This window comes from Eufriesea mexicana, unplaced genomic scaffold (genome assembly GCF_001483705.2).
Source record: "Eufriesea mexicana isolate 0111107269 unplaced genomic scaffold, ASM148370v2 scaffold3780, whole genome shotgun sequence".
Lineage (NCBI taxonomy): Eukaryota > Metazoa > Arthropoda > Insecta > Hymenoptera > Apidae > Eufriesea > Eufriesea mexicana.
In genome coordinates, this window is record NW_016911795.1 from 1,452,021 (window position 1) to 1,470,285 (window position 18,265).

The 18,265-nt window shown below is 31.8% G+C and overlaps 3 protein-coding genes across 10 annotated transcripts; 2 read left to right on the plus strand and 1 right to left on the minus strand.

Annotated features, from left to right (window-relative positions):
• Nucleotides 1-1,034: 1,034 nt before the first annotated feature.
• Nucleotides 1,035-4,941, plus strand: Gli (carboxyl ester lipase-like protein Gli). 2 transcript variants are annotated; one of them, XM_017905213.1, is made up of 8 exons: nucleotides 1,035-1,649; nucleotides 1,798-2,956; nucleotides 3,025-3,215; nucleotides 3,272-3,458; nucleotides 3,521-3,626; nucleotides 3,713-3,908; nucleotides 3,978-4,103; nucleotides 4,513-4,585. In XM_017905213.1, exons 1-7 carry the CDS (start codon nucleotides 1,386-1,388, stop codon nucleotides 4,095-4,097), a joined length of 2,223 nt encoding a protein of 740 aa, XP_017760702.1. In that variant the 5' UTR covers nucleotides 1,035-1,385; the 3' UTR covers nucleotides 4,098-4,103; nucleotides 4,513-4,585. The 2 variants fall into 2 exon arrangements, with proteins under 2 accessions (XP_017760702.1, XP_017760701.1); XM_017905212.1 differs by having other exon boundaries at nucleotides 1,386-1,649; nucleotides 3,978-4,093; nucleotides 4,513-4,941.
• A 972-nt stretch (nucleotides 4,942-5,913) lies between these two features.
• LOC108551154 (armadillo repeat-containing protein 3) lies at nucleotides 5,914-9,911 on the plus strand. The gene is made up of 14 exons (XM_017905194.1): nucleotides 5,914-5,934; nucleotides 6,015-6,277; nucleotides 6,414-6,735; nucleotides 6,824-6,991; nucleotides 7,070-7,273; nucleotides 7,500-7,662; nucleotides 7,723-7,841; nucleotides 7,910-8,068; nucleotides 8,149-8,370; nucleotides 8,429-8,613; nucleotides 8,688-8,832; nucleotides 8,908-9,038; nucleotides 9,105-9,462; nucleotides 9,538-9,911. Exons 1-14 carry the CDS (start codon nucleotides 5,914-5,916, stop codon nucleotides 9,820-9,822), a joined length of 2,745 nt encoding a protein of 914 aa, XP_017760683.1. The 3' UTR covers nucleotides 9,823-9,911.
• Nucleotides 9,912-10,106: 195 nt separating this feature from the next.
• egr (TNF superfamily member 12 eiger) lies at nucleotides 10,107-14,686 on the minus strand. 7 transcript variants are annotated; one of them, XM_017905256.1, is made up of 5 exons: nucleotides 14,490-14,686; nucleotides 13,192-13,903; nucleotides 11,355-11,953; nucleotides 10,658-11,126; nucleotides 10,107-10,417 (listed from the first exon to the last, which is right to left on the minus strand). In XM_017905256.1, exons 2-5 carry the CDS (start codon nucleotides 13,555-13,557, stop codon nucleotides 10,232-10,234), a joined length of 1,620 nt encoding a protein of 539 aa, XP_017760745.1. In that variant the 5' UTR covers nucleotides 13,558-13,903; nucleotides 14,490-14,686; the 3' UTR covers nucleotides 10,107-10,231. The 7 variants fall into 7 exon arrangements, with proteins under 7 accessions (XP_017760745.1, XP_017760744.1, XP_017760742.1 ...); XM_017905255.1 differs by having other exon boundaries at nucleotides 13,192-14,371; XM_017905253.1 differs by having other exon boundaries at nucleotides 13,192-14,374.
• Nucleotides 14,687-18,265: the final 3,579 nt, after the last annotated feature.

Genomic DNA, 18,265 nt, shown 5'->3' on the forward strand with positions numbered 1-18,265 from the left:
ACTGACTGTATCATATTCTATATCATATTGTAATTATATATTCAATTAAAAAATCATTTTAACTATATAGAATTTATTCTACTGATCTAGATGATAATTTTATAAATTCTGATCTTTAAATATTTGATCATTCAGGTATTAAAAATTCAATGAAAACAACAAAAAATGAAAACGAAGTGATCATAATCAATAGAGAAATTATTTATCAACGAAAGCAACGGCGGAATCGAGCGGGAAATCGTTGATTATTGTGTTATTCATACCATGGTATGTTATCAATTTGAATGGTATTCAATGATGATCCGGTTTTACTCTACAATCACTTTCAAAAGTAATAATATTTACAACTTATGTCAAAACAAACTGATGATATTAAGAAATTTTTTATTAAGCAATTTAGTAATTAATTATTTTCAAATATTAATAAAGTAACAACAAATTAGCACGAAATAACGTTTAAAATGAGCATCGCTGACATAATCTATTTCAGATAAAATTGCTTGAAGATAAGCATACCTGTTGCATGATTGACTATACCTGAATGTACTTAATGTGAGTACGACTCATGTGTTCATGCAATATCACGCTTAAACGATTATAGATATTCGTAAATCATGCTTTTCGATCGTTTCAGTGACATTATTTATTAGCGCATAGACGGTTGATCACAGCATTTGTACGCGAGAGTGATATTACCGTTCAGTACACTCTAGACATTAGTCCGAGTAACATTTGTATTGCAAACCATTTTTTTGAAACAAATCTGTTTGGTAATACACGCGCGTTTATAATTTTATTTTACAGTACATTCAATTCACTAATTTGGTTAATTTAAAAACATATCATATATTTATGTTTAATAATATTTAAGTATATTCAAGATAGAAATATTTAAAGTTAATATAAATTTATAAAATTAGAATATTTGAAGTGAATAGTGATGTGTCGATATCATTGTTATATCATAAAAAAACCTGATGTCTGATCATTTTAAGGAGGGGGAGAACAATTGTTTTCGAACGTGACAGGTTAAAGGGTGTTGCCCTACGCGTGTGACAATTGTAATCCGTGTCGATTTCATAAATGCACATGTGCAATCATCACAATTTCGATTATTTAACTTCTTCTTTTTATAATAAAAAAAAAATTGTTTCAATTATTTCTAAAGGCGACTTTCCTTGTCTATGCATGTTCTCAATGAGTATATAACCACTGGTAAGATTTTACTTTCGTAGTAGCTTTCGCTTTTCCCCGCTTCATCGAGAGTTTCCTGGAAGACCAAGTTCCTCGTTTTACTACGTGCCTAAAGAAGTGTTACGCTTGTATACACACTCGCAGCCACATCTGTCTGTTTACGGTGAAACACCAATCCGTACGCGGACAAGATGGCCGCGTATACTCTATATTTGTCGATTGGACGCGTCTGTTTTTATCTCTGCTTTCTCGCAATTACGGTGTTGTGTCAGGAACAAATATCCCCGGGTAGTCGGTATTACAGTCGCGATGGAGTATATGTGCCTTCAAATAGGCCGGATTACCAAACCGACACTTATATTTACAAGGATAGGAGGTATGGGTATCATCCCAGTTACCTGGATCCTGTTTACAGAGGACCTAGTAAAGCACCAGAGCATCGGTATCTTTACGAGGTAAGTGGAATAATTAGTCAACTTTTATGCTTATTTTATCAGAGAAATTATATTATATTTCTAAAAGATCAATATATAATATTCGTATTAATTAAAAGAAATAAAATTAATTAAAGATTATAATTACAAAAAGATTATTGTTTTTAAGGACACAACATCGAGACTTCCTCTTCCTGGAGTATTAGGTGGTTGGCGAGAAGATCTTCAAGGAAGAGAAAGACCTGACTCTAAAAATCTAAAGAGAGATGTGACTGTGCTTACAACTTATGGCCAAGTGCAAGGATTTAAAGTTTATTTGTATGATGATCCACAAGCAAGACATAAGCCTTGGAGCTTACCAGTCGAAAGAGTAACAAAGCATGTTAATGTATTCCTTGGTATTCCATATGCTATGCCACCTATAAAAGAAGGACGATTTAAACCACCAAGACCTCATAGAGGTTGGCAGTTGCTACAAGCCGTTGATTGGGGACCAGCCTGTCCTCAACCTAGTGCATATACTGGTGCCACTAAAGGAATTCGTGATGTGGATGAAGACTGCTTATATTTGAATATTTTTACTCCATGTATTGACTCTGGTTTAGCTCAATTATACCCAGTAATGTTCTATATTCATGGTGGAGAATTTACTCATGGAGCCAGCAATTTATTCCCAGCTCACATGTTAGCTGCATTTTATAATGTGGTAGTTGTTTCTATTAATTATCGACTAGGTGCTCTAGGATTTCTGAGTACAGGAGATGAGAATAGTCCTGGAAATTATGGGATTCTGGATCAAGCTATGGCATTGAGATGGGTTTATGATAATATCAAAGCTTTTAATGGTAACCCTAATGCAATAACACTTTTTGGACCTGGTGCAGGAGCAGCAAGTGCAGGATTATTAATGGTTGCACCTAAAACCAGAGAAATGGTATCAAAAGTAATAGCTCAATCAGGTTCTGCATTGGCTGACTGGGCAATTATAATAGACAAGTATAGAGCACAGAATACATCTAGGGTGTATGCAGAAATGTTAGGCTGTAGCATAGATGGTAGCTGGAAATTGGTGCAATGCTTGAAAAATGGTAGATCCTTTTTTGAACTGGGTAATTCTGAATTAAAGCCACATATAGGAACGTTTCCATGGGCTCCTGTTTTGGATATCAATTTTACAGTACCTAGTGACAATTGGTATGAAGATTGGAGAGCATCAGATTGGCGTTTTTTTATAGAAATGCCTGAAGAAAGCATAAAACATCATAAGTTTAAACATGACTTAGCATATATGGCTGGTGTGACTACTCAGGAAGCAGCATATCTTATATGTATGTATTGTGAAATAGCTACAATTTTATAAATTTTTACAATTTAATAAATATTTAATTTATTCTAGATAACAATGCCACATTAGCCAGAAATCAATATATTATAGATTCAGAATTGTTTGAACAAAATATTTGGGAACTTGTTCTTCAATATAACTATACTCTAAATTCTCAAGGAGTTTATGAAGCTATAAAATATATGTACACATATTGGCCAGACCCAAAAAATATTACCAATATTCGCGATCAATATATTAATGTAAGTTGTATATAGTGTAATGTTATTTGCATATTTACAACAAAGTATATTTTTAGCTCTTGTCGGATTTTCATTATGTTGCGCCTTTCGATAAAATGGCGAAATTGTTGGTAGAAAAACATGTGCCTACATATTTGTATGTACTAAATACAACTGTTGAAGCATTCAGACTACCACAGTGGCGAAGAGTTTCTCATAACACCGAACTTCTTTGGCTAACAGGTGCTCCATTTATGGATGTTGGTAAGTTTGTTCATACAAACTTTTCTTTAAGTAACATAATTAACGAGCTATTATTTCTTCAGAATTTTTCCCCCAGAAATGGAATTTGAAACGAGATATGTGGACGGATAATGATCGCAATATGAGTCATTTCTTTATGAAAGCGTACGCAAATTTCGCAACGTATGGGTAAGTTTATAGTTATGTTATTTTTAATTTTTGTTTGTGCATAAATATGTATTTTTCCTTTCTTTTATATATATATCTATATATAGAAATCCCACACCATCACAAATCTTGGGACTACACTTTAATGTTGCAAAACCTGGACAATTACAATATTTGAACATTAATACTACATTCAACAGTTCAATAAAATTGAACTATCGACAAACAGAAAGTGCTTTTTGGTCTGTTTATTTACCAACTGTTATTGGACGTTTAGTACCCACATATCCACCAGTAACTGAGGTAAAGATATTATATATATTTTTTCTTGCTACATATAAATTTAGAATTTCTTTTTTTTTATTTATATAGTATTGGTGGGAGCCGAAACAACCACTACAAATTGCCTTTTGGTCAGTTTCCACTGCCTGTTTGTTGTTAATCGTACTTTCTGTAGTGTGCTGTATGCTTTGGCGTAATGCCAAAAGGTAAGAAAAGGTAAACAGAACCAAACCCATATGACTACATCGTTCCACTTCGTAGCGCATGAGGGTGATGGTTCTGGCTTTATGAACACAATAAAAAATAACATTCAGTATTAAGTACAATTAACAAAACATTTAAAATTCTTTTCATTAATTCTATATTTGCTTGTAATTCATAAAGCAAAACAAAGGCTGCCAGATTACATGCAGGTATTTCAAACATACTTTACATGCAACAATCTATATATCATATTGCACAGCTTTAAGTATTAACAAGAAATTTCTTCTTTAGTTTATTGACTAAAAACAATTTAATTATCTAATATATTAAAGTTCACTCATTTTTGGTAATGTTATGAAAAAATTAATTTGCTTTTGGTAGTGGTGTATGTTTTTATCATTTCGTTTGTTCTTACGAATAGACAATCTGACCACTACTATAGCGGAGATATCCTGATGGTACGAGACGATGAACTCTCGGAGGGAATCGAGAATATGACTCGCACTTCAAAGGAAAATATCCACGAATATCGAGACACGCCACCAGTTCGATCTAGAATACCACGACAAAATGAGGCAAAGCTTCAAGAACGACTAGCACATAATCGAAAATTCAGCTCAACTCCATCGTTAAGGAGTAATTCTAATATCTCATTGAAAGATATGCATTCAGAAGGATTTGTTACCAGTTCACCAAATGGAAAACCTAGATTAAGTAAAGCCATGAGCCAGTCTGCATTACCGAAAAGTAAAAGCAAGACGCATATAGTTCAAGGTGTTCCGCAAACAGCTGTATAATATCTATTTTTACTAAGTATTTCTCATTCTATGACTGCCTTATTTATTTTTCTGACCAGAGCAGTCGCATGTCTAAAATCAAAAACATAGCATTTTAAAGAGTATGTGTTCATATATGTGTGTGTATATATATACATATATATATATATATATACACACACAAAATGTTTTTTAGTATGATTATTTCCAAATACTAAAAGATGCTTGATAGATAGTAAACTGAAAAGATATAAATGACTGAAGTTAATGTTTTAAGATTTGGCTAAACATTTCATCCGTCCATAATAATATTGTTGTTGTATTACTATAGTACTGTAAATATTGATATATAATTATTTTGTACTTTTTTATGTTAATTTTTATCGTTATAAAGATCGATGTTACGCCGTACAGGGTATATGAAATTTATTTTTTACAGATGATTATGCACTCTACAATAGTAATATATATCATCTAATAATATTACATAATATAACTTCAAGAACAAATTTAATAGTCATACATTTTTAGACAAAGTACAGTGTTTTTATACAATTTTTTTATTACAAAAATAATACGTATAATATATGTTAATAATATATTTATATATTCCTACATTCTTATAGTATTACTAGAAAACATATGTAGTCGCTGTTGAATCGATCTCATTCTGATGTTACGATTTCAATACTATAAGTCTTTTAATATATTTTACAGTACCTAATTACAGAAATACGTATTATATAGTCCGTAAAAGTTTTGCGTATTTTTTTTAATATATAAGATTTTTATTCTGTACTAAAAAGATGTTACTAGTAAGTTTTATAAGTATTAGAATATCAAAGAATACCATTAGGTTAAGACATTTTAATTAAAATATATTGTTCAAACAATATCTAAGTATTTAAAGATTCTAAAAAATTAATTTATAGCAATATTCGCGTCATACATTTTATTCATATGCTGTCACAGATATTAATTGTAAAACTCTATAAATCATAATAAGTATAAGTAATTTTTAAATTTTTAACAAAAGATAAAGGAACATGGGACCAAAACATGTAAAAGTAAGATTTAAAAAATTATAATTATTTGTGTTTTATATTTTTTCTTTTGTAAATTATTGTATATTGTAAATTGTATATAGAAGTGTGCATCTAAGGGCAATGACCGTGTGGATCGTGAACAACAAACGAAAAACCAGTTCGATTCCCTTCATTTAGAGGTTAAACATCCTGGAACAACAATATTATTGTTACAATGTCCAGAAAAACCGATACTTTTAGCCGCAGCAGCCGCTCTGGCAAAGTTTGGTAGCAAATGCCAGGAAAACTTGGAAGTCTTATTTGATCTGGAGATCGTGGATAGCATAATTTCATTAATCACACACGAAGATTTATTTACTCGAAGGTTTGTTTTAAATTCGTTATTCTTTTTCCTGATTGAAAATTTTTTATTTTTTTTTTTTTTTTTTTTCAATGCATAAAAAATATCAGAATAAAAAAGTTATTAATTTTTGTGCATGTAATAACAACATAAAATTTAGATTTGCTGCAAAACTGTTAGCCGAAATGGTAGCCATTCCCAACGTTCGAAATTTTTTATTGGACTCCAACACCTATATTCCATATTTTACTAAGGTTCTTATTAATGAAAAGGACATCTTCATGCATGAATTTTCGTCCTTAATCCTAGCAGAAATATCTAAGGACTTGCTTGGAACAGCACAATTATTAACACAGTGTCCGGATATGAACTTGTTTGAAAGACTTCAGTCAGTAGATCCTGATGTGAAAAGAAATATCATACAAATTATATACAATTTATTGCAAGATCCTTTAGGCGCGAAGATGATCATTGAAACTAAGGTTCATTAGGATGAAAAGTTAAATAATCCATTTTATTCAATTTCTTGAGCATTCGTGACTACATTTTGAAACAATTTGAAATTTTCAGAATTTTAATTTAGAACACGTCTACGAGCTTTTTAATTCGCCTTATCCTGAAATCCAACAATTTGCACTCGATGTGGTAACCGATTTAGTACGAAGAAATCAAGATAACCATTTGCAAAATCATTTCCGGCACACGAATGGTCTTGAAGCGTTGTTAAAAATTTTAAATGTAAAATATTCTTACAAGAGGAGGAAAAATTGTTGTCTATTTTAAGTTTCATAAAAATACATCTCTGCACTAACTTAGAACATCGAGTTGGAAGATCTTCATGCGGATGTACTCAAGATCCTCTGCTACGCTTGTGACAATCCTATTACTGTTGAATTGTTCGATGATATCGGCGGTATTAAACAAATATTAAAATATATAGAAGATACATCAAGTTCAAAGCTTTTTATGGAAGCTCTGGATGTAGCTATCCGTTTGTCGTACACGCCTAGGGGTAGAAAAGTAATGTATACAATTTATTGAACCTAATTTAAAACAGACTAATTAGTTAATGAGATAGCCAGGGTCATTTATATGCCAACGAAAGTTTACGAACAGTGCACAAATAATTAATTATCATAGAATATCATAAATGATTTTGAGGGCTTATTTAGTTTGCTACAGACCATAGTTTTTGAAACGCAAATCTAATATCATTTGATTTATTGCTAATATATTTACTGGGAAGGCACTTTACACGTACGGCATTATCAATTATTTGTTGCATACATTAATGGGCAATGTGCAAACTGATATGTATGAAATAAGTTGTTACGGGATTGGTATGATGACTCTGTATAGTCAAGCAGCCGAGGATCTAACTACCAGTGATTGCATAAAAAATGTTTTAGGTTAGTTTAAATAATCAGCATCTTTTTCAAACAACGTAAACATTTATTGTACCGTTTCAGATGTACTCAAAAACGAGAATCTGAAATGGTCTGCCAGACAGGCAGCTTTGTTCGCCTTGAGTCAGTTGTTAAAATGTGATATAAAGAATTGTCAAGAGTTTTTGAACATTCAGGGACAGGTAATTATTTGTTCAAATAATTGCACTATTTGTTTTAACAAAAAATATTTTAAGAATGTTATTCACAGAATTATTTATTGTGGCTAATGAACCAAACCATGGGAAAAGTTCCTGTTGAAATTCTCGTTGAAGGGATAAAATGTTTCATCACAATTGCAAGAAAGCTGAATTTGAGACGTAATATAATTACTACGGATATAATCGAGGCTATGTGTGCATCCTTCGAAGTATATTTTCTCTTTAATTTTAAAAAGTCCACAATGTACAATTCTATAACTGAATTAATTATCGCGCAATTCATTATCAGTTAAATTGCATATCAATGAATGATTTCAAAATTACTTGCTGCAAAGCTTTGTCCATTATGTGCGTGGAGAAGATCGGGAGGCAGGAATTCCTGAATGTTAAAGGTCCTCAGAGATTATATAATTTATTATGCAATGTCAAGGTGATTCCAATAAGAAATGCAGCCGTCCAATTAATTCAAGTATTATGCGCTGATCCGATATTGGCGGATGCTTTTGTATCGGCTAGATATCTAAATTAGTAAGGGTTGAACTATTCCATAAATGTTGTATAATACGATTTATGAAAATGATAATTATAGCATGCTGAACAATCGATCGACCGCGCAAATCATTCCTTCATGGGACATGTGTATAGAAGCCTTGTTTAACTCACACTTATCAATCAAGTTTGCTTTCACTGGACGACTTTCTTTACACGATGTTACACGGGATGGATTTTACGTGCTTCGAAGAAACGTTTGTGCGTACGTATTGTATTTGTAGAATTTTTATATTCTATTTTATATCTGATTTTTTATATAGTATCGATTTCATCTAGGTTTCCTATACTGGATGATATTTTGCGATTCAAGTTCTGCCCTCTGGAACCCATTTACGTAGTTAATTGTATTCGCGAGGAAACTTTTTATCAATTGAATACGGAAGGTGACCAGCACTACTTATCTCCCTCATTGTTAATTTTTGTGAGATTAATTTTTTATTTTTTTTTTTTTTAAGATTCTAAACACATGAATGTAAATACTATCGAATCTAAAAAGGTTTTTTTATCTACTGAAATAATGAATTTAACGATGGATTCCAAGTTTGGTCGTCTTCAATGCGATACTTGTCTCTATGATTATATAAAATTATTTAAATGTAAATTAATCGCCGTAGAGTCAAAAAACGTGTAAGAGGATTATTATACTTTTTTCATTATAGAGACTTTATAGTTAGAATACACTTCTCAATACAGAGTATCAAAGACAACACAAGGATTCGTAAATGTCAATTATGTAGTTTCACGTGCTAAAATGTTGGCTAAGTTCGTGGTACAACAAATGTCAGGTCCGGATCCCCTTATTAGATGCATAGATCATCAGCTAGAAATTCATTTGAAAGAAATTAAGAAGAGCATAGAGACTAGTGTAATACCACTAGGAATGTTACGAGTTGGTTCTTATTTTGAAAGAGCCTTACTCTTCAAAGTGATCGCCGATAGGGTACATCTGCCTGCTGCTTTGGTGCGAGCAGAATACGGAAAAGCTTGGATCGAGATCGCGGTACCAGAAGTAAAGGATTTTGAATTTCTATTTTTCTTTTTCTCAGAATCAAAATGGTAGATGTTGGATACTTAGGGATACTTTAATTCTTATAATTAATTTCTTAATTTAAGATATTTTTATTAGGTAAAAGCCTCAACGGAAGAAGATACCTTTGATTCGTATTTGCACAAAGATATCTCCTGTCCAGAAATTATCACAGTCTATGAATCTGTACAGCAAAATACCGATGAAAATGAAAATTTAAATGTAACTCCAGAAGATCATTATTCATCAATTTTTCCAACAAAATTGCTAAAACCGAATTTCATTGTTGATCTAATGGAATCTCCGGGAGACTTGATTCCAATCGACAGTCACCGAGCCAGATTATACTGTGAAAAGAGACTAGTCTGTGATATTGTGTGTTAGAATTGATGAATCACAAAATCTATTTCTTTCGAATACATAAATTATAAAATCATAGTCTAATTTTACTCTCACTCACACTCTCATTTTCTTTGGACTTTATAAAAAATTGATGGCTTAAAAAACTTAATAATAAAATGCAAAAATCTTATTTACAACTGTAGTATGCATTCACCGATGGAAATAGATCTATTAGTTTTTAATTAACGAAGCTTTTCACGTTTATCACTACTAGATATCAAAAACAGTTGCAGTAAACGCGATAGAGTATCGTTATCACGTTGAATGCATAATAAATTATTTTTTATTAGAACATGGTAAGCGCTTCATTTGTTACAAGATTCAATCGTGATAAGTATGTATTAAATTTGATTAAACTCAATACTTATTGTTACTATATATAAACATCTGTTTAATGCGACGATCTTGCCAGTTCTCCGAGTTTCACTAGCCCGAAAAAGCTGTTTTCCTTGTCGAAAATGGCATATCTCGGCGAGCTTGCTTCTTTAAAAATTAAAACGTCTTTACGTTCTAAATAGGTAAGCTGAGCCGAGAAACAGGTCTGACTAATGTTGCGTGAATGACCTGAATTATCAATCTAAAAATAATTAATTATAATCGCTTCCTTTTCTTATTAAGATAGAAGTTCGTATTTTATATTATATTAATTGCATTTATCGCCCAGAATGAAGGATATAAAGCTAACTTAAAACATGCAAATCGTTTTATATCGTTTCATATGGTCTATAGAAAATTGCAAACTCCAGGCATATCTTTTCTTTTATATTTTTAGTTTTAATATTAAACGATTCTTTTTCAGACATGATATTCCACTTACCATACACTGAAGAATAGGTTGATTGTTAACCTGCAGATGAAACCCAATCTCATCATGATCATCATTATAATGAATTTGCGCGTAAACCAAATATAATCCTCCTTCATGAACGGTGACACTTCCATCATTAGACATATTGAAGTAGTGGTTCATACCATAATTATCTACCCAATCACTTGGTTTCCAAGCCTTAAACATGCTATTCCCATGACGAATTCTCCCGTTCCCAGTGTAATCATCCTTCTCTGAGTACTTATGCTTGTCCCCATTATAATGAACAGCGACTATTTTTCGGGGGTGGTTTGCGTTTCCGGACCTTCGAAGTTTTTGAGGAACTTTCCTAAGCCGATTTGTGAGACTTTGTTTCCTCGGTTCGTCATTGTGTCTTGAAGGAAACGCCTCAGTAGTATTTAGAGATGAGGAGGTATAATATTTTTTGGGGGGATATCTAGTAGAGCCTACATCGGAGCTGTGGAAAGCAAAGGAACGAAAATACTTAAGTCACAGTTTCTTCTTATGTTTTACGAACATAATTAGATTTGATCGATATATCAATATATAAGATTTAATTGACATATTAACATAACTATATTTAATTAATATATCAATCAGTATCAATTATAATTAGTGTCGTAGTTGAATTGTTACTCGTTTTTAATTCAATCTTTCCTTAATGAACTAAAATATTACAACTAACGTGTTTTGTTCCTTCTCAGTACTTTTGTCCTGCATATTTTCCGACGTTAATCGAGAACTGGAATCAGGAACAAGGGTTTTCCTTGTATAATTTTTCGGGAAATGTCCATTAATTAATAATCTTTTAGAATTATGATTCTCCTCATCAATCGATCGTGTACGCTTCAAAGTCATCTTCCAGTCTAACAAAAGATCCTTCATATTATCTGTATCTAATACATCTCGTTTTTGTTTAGTATTATTCTTATGATTTTCCAATTTGCCAACTAGAACCTTCTTCTCCTGATTTCGGTCTTGATCTGTGTTCTTATGATTCTTTTTTAATTCTTGACTATGTTTGGCTTCAACTTTACGAATCGCGGGTATTAATTCCATTATTGTTTTATCTGAATTAATGTCTGATGTAGAGGGCACAGGGGCAATCGTCGATGAAGAATCAGGAAAATCGGAAGGTCTGGCGCCGAATATTGGGGGTGAATGATAATCCGTTGAATAATCATGTGAAGAAAAAGTATCATCCTCGTAATTGGAGTCGTAATCTGCATTATTAATATCCGCTTCCTCTGGATTATCATCATCGTTCGATTCTTCGGCATACAACTGTAAACACACACACACACACACACACACTATATATATATATATCGTTAATTTGAATTGCTAATATTAGTTTTCATTCTTTAAAATAAGTTTAAACGGTATGTAATAAGAAGGAGATACATGTAAAAGATATATACATATGTATATTATCAGTGACTGGAGAATCTTAAAAGCTGCACTGTTAAAATGTCATCATATCGCAATATACACAATGAATTTGTATGCGTCGAGTATTCGTTTCTATACACAACATGTTATGTAACGTAGTGATGGCCTTATGTAAGCATTAAACTCCATGTAAACTTATTTTCGCAAAAATCGTTTAATTGAATATCTCTTTAACTGCAGTTCGGGTTATCGAACCGTTTTGTGCCGTGCATGTGTGAGCTTGTGGCTGTTGATTTATGTCAGTCAACACCAATAACCAGATATATTTTTTCTATTTTCTTCACGTAAACAGGAAGGACATCGCATAATTGATATTAACATGGAGAACTTCAACTTTCAGTTGTTCCGAATAAATCGAATAAATTTTCTATCAATTTTTTCTTACAAAGAAAAAATAGTTCCATCAAAATTAAATCAGTTAAAATGAATATTAATTTACCATTATATATTGATATGTAAAAAATAATTTAAAAGGCTAAAATTTAATTTAACTTTTAATCCGTTTATCTCGTAAGTTAAATAGATAAAAGTAAACTTTTTTCTTCTTACAAGATAGTTTTTTATGCCAATAAGCTTCTTTATCTTCACAGAAATATCTTATATCGTTATCTGACCTTTTATTTCATAAATGATTCTCGTCGTCTGTTTTGAAACAAGATAAAGATGATCGAATTATGCAAGAAAGGAACATTCTGGGAATAAGAAATTATGTGAAATGAAAAAATAATTTGACAGTTGAATATTATAGAATATGCAAAATGTCATAAATAACTGTAAAAGGGACTTCCCTGAAGTGGATAAATAAGTTTAATGCGTTTGTTCTTTTAAAAAAGATTTCAAATTGATAAACTTCTAAATAAAAAAGAAACATAATGCAAACTTTGAGTTGAGATTATCCTTTGAAAATATCTTACAATTTTTCAAAATATTAATTTCCAATTTAAAAGTAATCTAAAGAATAAAAAACCGTGGTACAATGATTGAATTACACGCGGTACTTGTGTAACTCTAGCATCACGTGACACTTAAGACGTTTCCTTCTTGATCATTTACTCATAAAAAACCATTACCTGTTCTTCAAAGGCTTTCAGTTCATCCAGTAAATCTTCCTCTAAGAAACGATACTTCAAGCTCTCCACGCTTCGTTTTAACTCTTTAATCTCCCGGGAATTAATCAAAGAACAGTGAAACTTCCAACTTTCAAGACCCAAGCATAGAAGAGCGATTAACAAAGCGGTTACACTCAGAATTGTATGTCTATTCGGTCGAAATCGATGTTTATTGAAACCTTGTTCAAGGTCAGATTGAGAGATACTTAGGTTCTCTCTGGAGAAGCTAAGAAACGACCGTGTTTCTTCTTTCATGTGGACGTCGTTCATCAACTTTTGTTTCATCTTTGGAACTTTCGTTTCTTCTTCAGGTAACACAGAAGTCATTATAGCCAATAAGTGAGCACAATGGCAATGAAATAAATTAATTGATAAAAATCTAAGTTACACTGCACGTCGTACAAAAAAATTACGAACACTGTATTTTACCACTTATTTCTTTACATTTACCTTTTTCAGTCTAAAGGACAGTAAAAAAAATCATAAATAGTGTCCATGATTCTTCGATATGCACAATTCTTTTGTCAATTCACATTGAACATGGATCTTCAAGATTAAACTTCATTCCGCACTGTCGTCGCATTATTTTATTATAGCCGTGATATAATCGTTTTAAATTTTTAACAGGGTGTTGAAAATAACACTTTGGTTTCTTTCTTCCACCTGTAACTCGCTGTAAGTGCAACAAACACCACAAAAATTATCAGTTAATTAAATGAAAAATTTCAATAGTCTTATTAAGTCCATCAAGATAATAATTTCAATACTCTTCTCCCTTGTACTTCCGTTGCTTAAATTGGGCAATGGGCAGACCACCTGATTCCACAATTTCAGAAATTTACAATGATCTACGACGATAGATGGCCTGTATATCCCGGTCCTGGCCCTCTTTAAAACCTGTCCAGCGGGTTTTTTCCCCTCCAGAAGAGAACCGTGAGCAGGATCACAGGCAGAAATAGTCAAGATTCGAGTCTTTAGTCCGCACCTCCGCCTTCTGGCCTATTCTTCCTTCCTTTTATCCTTTGATTTTTTTCCTTTTCTTCTGCTTTATATACTGTGATCTTTCGACAGCTTATATCCTTCTACCTATTGGTCTTCTTAATTCCGTTGTCCCATTAATTTTTTATTTTTCGATTTTGTGCTTCTTAAGTTGACGAGTAATGACAAGTAACAAAATGTAAGTCAAGAAACAGTACTGAATAATATTTAAATAATATTGATTTTTGTAATAATAATGCTGAATTACCAATAGAACTAACCATTACTGGAGTAAAAGAAGTTTAGAATTCGTTTGATGCTCGTGGAGAATAACGATAGACAAAGAAGAAACGACCTGCGGATCTGGCAGATCCAACTGTACTGGCTAGAAGGGGCGGAAAGCGTTCGAGTTTATTGCGATAGCACCTCTGGATCTCAATGGCGTAGATCAGTATTTCAGAGACGCAGCTTCCATTTTCAATACTCTCATCAATCAATATTGTTTCTTTTATTTATAACGATTAATTACAAATTGATTATTGTATAACAATTATATTTAATTGTATGTAATTTGAATGACAATTAAATTTTCTGCGATATTATTACGTATAAATTATTATACTTTCGAAAGTATGTTCCGTATTATAAAACGAAATGTTGAAAAACACTGTCATATAGAATTTAGAATAAAATGAGAATAAATTCCATAAATATTATTCGTTATTACATTTTAATTATTAATTATTATTTATTTTGTCTGGAAGTCTATTAAATTCTTAATAAGATCTTACTCGCAGAACCCGCAATCAAACTACAAACAATCGGTCAAACTGAAAACGTATATTCAACAACCTCTTATACTCCGTAATTCGATTATGCATGTTATAATACACCGTCAACACTTTCTGCAATACCGTGCCACTCGAACACACGTTTGAATATGGACAGCAACGATTTCTCATACAACGTACATGTTCCACGAAAAGATCTTTCGGCATGGAATTTTATCGTGAATGATGTCAACGGATTCCATGTTAATATTCCAACGAGATATCTCAGATTCGGACCTCTTCCAACTACCAGAGAACGTCGAATTTGATACTCGATAACTTCAGAAATCGCATCCTCCTGTAAAGCAGCATCGTGAGAATATCTCAATGAAATTTCTTAGGGAAACATAACTCTCATTTCGATAAAAATTATCACACACAGATTACATTTATTGAATAGTGTATTAACTTTACAATATAAGAAATAAATTGATATAACAAGTACTGTAAATTCTAAGCAAATTTGGAAAACATATTATTTCTAATACTTACAGAATGCGTAAATTTGTAATAATAGCAATAACGATGAGAACTTTGGGACATTCGTGGTTATGAATATGCAAATTGATATCAACAACCGGAATTCTTAGAGCATGAATTGCTTGTCGAAACGTAAACTGCTCTCAATGCTCTGATGTTTCGATGTAATTTGACACGCTTTGAAAATCCGTTGACGTTAAGGTACATCAAAAAAAAAGCTAACGCACGCGTTATTCACTCTTCAGATATGAGACTTTCTTAAAAATCTCTTGAATATACTCGCAACACTTGTGTATGCTTGTTACTCATCTCATAAATGACATCACTTGTGCACGCATTTTCTTACACTATCATTATTTAAATTCCAGACCCAGTAATCGATACCTTATTGATAATTTTATGTTTATAAATTAAGTTTTGCAAGTATATCAAACATTTGCAAAGAAATTAATTTTCGCGGCAGAATTATCTTGCTATTCTTTATGCTCATTTAAGGAGATAAAAATTAGAACATCTTCATGTTGCGTTCTTAATAATAATATTATTAGAAATTTCTCCAGTTGCAGTCCTAATTAATCGTCGCAGAGTGCACGCGCGTAATCGAGTGAGTTTGTGTAGGAAGATGACAAAATTCGAGGTATCTGGATCAATTTATGACTGATGAGTCGAAGCGTGCTGTTCGTGGCCTGTCAATTATTTAATTCATCCTTTCTCCTCGTTTAGTAACTACCTACTCACTGTTTCCACGACTTTCTTACACTGCAGTCACGAGATCTGAATTACCAGAAAAAAATTCAATTATTAAGTAATTTAAAACATAACGAGAAGAAAAAAAAGAATTACCCGATGCAGTTGGATTTTATTTTGTATGTAAATAATTTTTCTAAGATTCACCAGAGAAACCAACATGTAACCAATATTGCACCAACATTTGCGATACAAAATTATTTTTTACTAGTAGACTTGTTAACTACTTAACTTTGAACCAATAAAAATAACGGACAATCAGATGTAGTCGATATAATATGCAACTCAAATTGTGATTTCGTTGATCGACGCCACTGCATCAATCCAGAGTCACGGAACTTCTTGCTAAATATAGCAACGAAATGCAATGCAAAGAAGAAAGAAATTTTGGACTACGTTAAAACTCTCACAATTTTGGGAAATGCTCTATCTACTTTTTTTACATTCATATTTTCCTTATTTATCCTTTTTCGTCTTAATACTGTAATATCATTTTTAATTACCAAAACTAGATTTATTAACATTTGTTTTTATTGTAACTACATATGCCTTTTTTCCATACCTTACAATTATTCGCAATTTCGTTTTAAAATGTACACTTAAACATTTGCATCTTATTCATCTATTTAATCTGTCGGTAACTGTTATATTTCTGATTTTAATGACTTAGCACAAAGCTTTTGTTTATACTAATAATTTTCTGGCTGATTACAAAGTCCTAATTAAAAAAAATTTCCTATTTAACCATTAACCTTCTTCCTATAAAACTTGTGAACATTTAAAAAATATATATAAAAAAATGTATATAAATATTTTACAAAAAAATCAAATACCATATCCTTGGAGATGCCATAGAATTGAAAAAAAGTCAAAAGATGTAATAAATAAGAAACCGCTTATGCGTATTACATTATAACTTTTGTTTCTGAAACATATAGAAAATTAGAATCTAAACAAAATAATATTGTATCGATATTTTTGTTGAAATTTATAATGGTTATTTTTCACCAAGTTTATCGCTATTTTAATCAAACTGAAACAAAAGAAGTAACAAATTCTAAATCATAAAAAAGAAAAAATTGTTATTGATGACAAGGATTCAAACAAAGATGAAATTAATACTTAAAAGAACGATTGAGAATCTCTTTTCGAGTCAAGAATTCAGGTTGCTTTTATGCGAAAGTAAGATATGTATATCGTCCTTGAAAACGAGTTCCGGCATCGAGTCAGAATTTAATAGAACGTATTCTATACTTCGGAATTTTCTAAATCCTTCGTATAATCTCTTATTAAACTATCTTTACCTGAATATTGCAACGTGATAATAACGTGCTAACGTACAAAGATAAGGAGCGATAAAAATTCTAATAAAAAATTGTGATGTCTTATCGTTGGTATAAATATAGAGTTATCCGAGTGCAGCTGCAACATATCTAAATGTTGTAATCTAAATACATTTAAAACATCACAAACAGTTTGTGTTCATAGATGTCCTCAAAAGTTAAATGAAATTACCATACTAATTCGCTCTTCATTTTTCTTCATTCGTTCTTACCAAGTAATACCAAGAGAACGTAATAAAAGCAAAAAAAGAAGTAACTATAGTGTCTTGCCAAGCGAATGTTGGCAACACTCAAGCGAACAGCCGCCAAACCGGTCGAGTGGAGTCGTCGTAACGCTCAGAGACGCTTTCGGTTACGAGCTGAGTAGGTAAACAAAAGATGCCACGGAATAGCGTCGTGCACAACCAGGTTTGCGAAGGGTAAGTCTCTAACAACGACGCTACGCGAGTGAATCGATCCGAGGATTGATTGATCTTGTAACTCTTGCAACTGCTGAAGAGTTGAAAAAAAAATGTCACTCAGGTAAATCAAAGTTTTTTCTTTCTATTCTTCTATTTTGTATGCGTATGTGTAATTTGACATTAAAATATTAATAATGATTCTTTGAGGAGTTATTTTTATTCGTTTTTGAGATAAAAATTACCTTGTTCAAATTAT

Excerpts from the sequence above, each read along its gene's own strand:
- Gli (XM_017905212.1), top strand. The coding sequence starts at position 1,386 with ATGGCCGCGTATACTCTATATTTGTCGATTGGACGCGTCTGTTTTTAT. Across the intron at positions 3,459-3,520 it reads TGCTCCATTTATGGATGTTG|AATTTTTCCCCCAGAAATGG; the intron begins GTAAGTTTGTTC and ends TTATTTCTTCAG. Across the intron at positions 3,909-3,977 it reads CATATCCACCAGTAACTGAG|TATTGGTGGGAGCCGAAACA; the intron begins GTAAAGATATTA and ends TTATTTATATAG.
- LOC108551154 (XM_017905194.1), top strand. The coding sequence starts at position 5,914 with ATGGGACCAAAACATGTAAAA. Across the intron at positions 8,069-8,148 it reads CTATGTGTGCATCCTTCGAA|TTAAATTGCATATCAATGAA; the intron begins GTATATTTTCTC and ends ATTCATTATCAG. Across the intron at positions 8,371-8,428 it reads TGGCGGATGCTTTTGTATCG|TATGAAAATGATAATTATAG; the intron begins GCTAGATATCTA and ends TATAATACGATT.
- egr (XM_017905256.1), bottom strand. The coding sequence starts at position 13,557 with ATGACTTCTGTGTTACCTGAAGAAGAAACGAAAGTTCCAAAGATGAAA. Across the intron at positions 11,127-11,354 it reads ACTGAGAAGGAACAAAACAC|CTCCGATGTAGGCTCTACTA; the intron begins GTTAGTTGTAAT and ends TGCTTTCCACAG. Across the intron at positions 10,418-10,657 it reads AACCTATTCTTCAGTGTATG|ATTGATAATTCAGGTCATTC; the intron begins GTAAGTGGAATA and ends AATTATTTTTAG.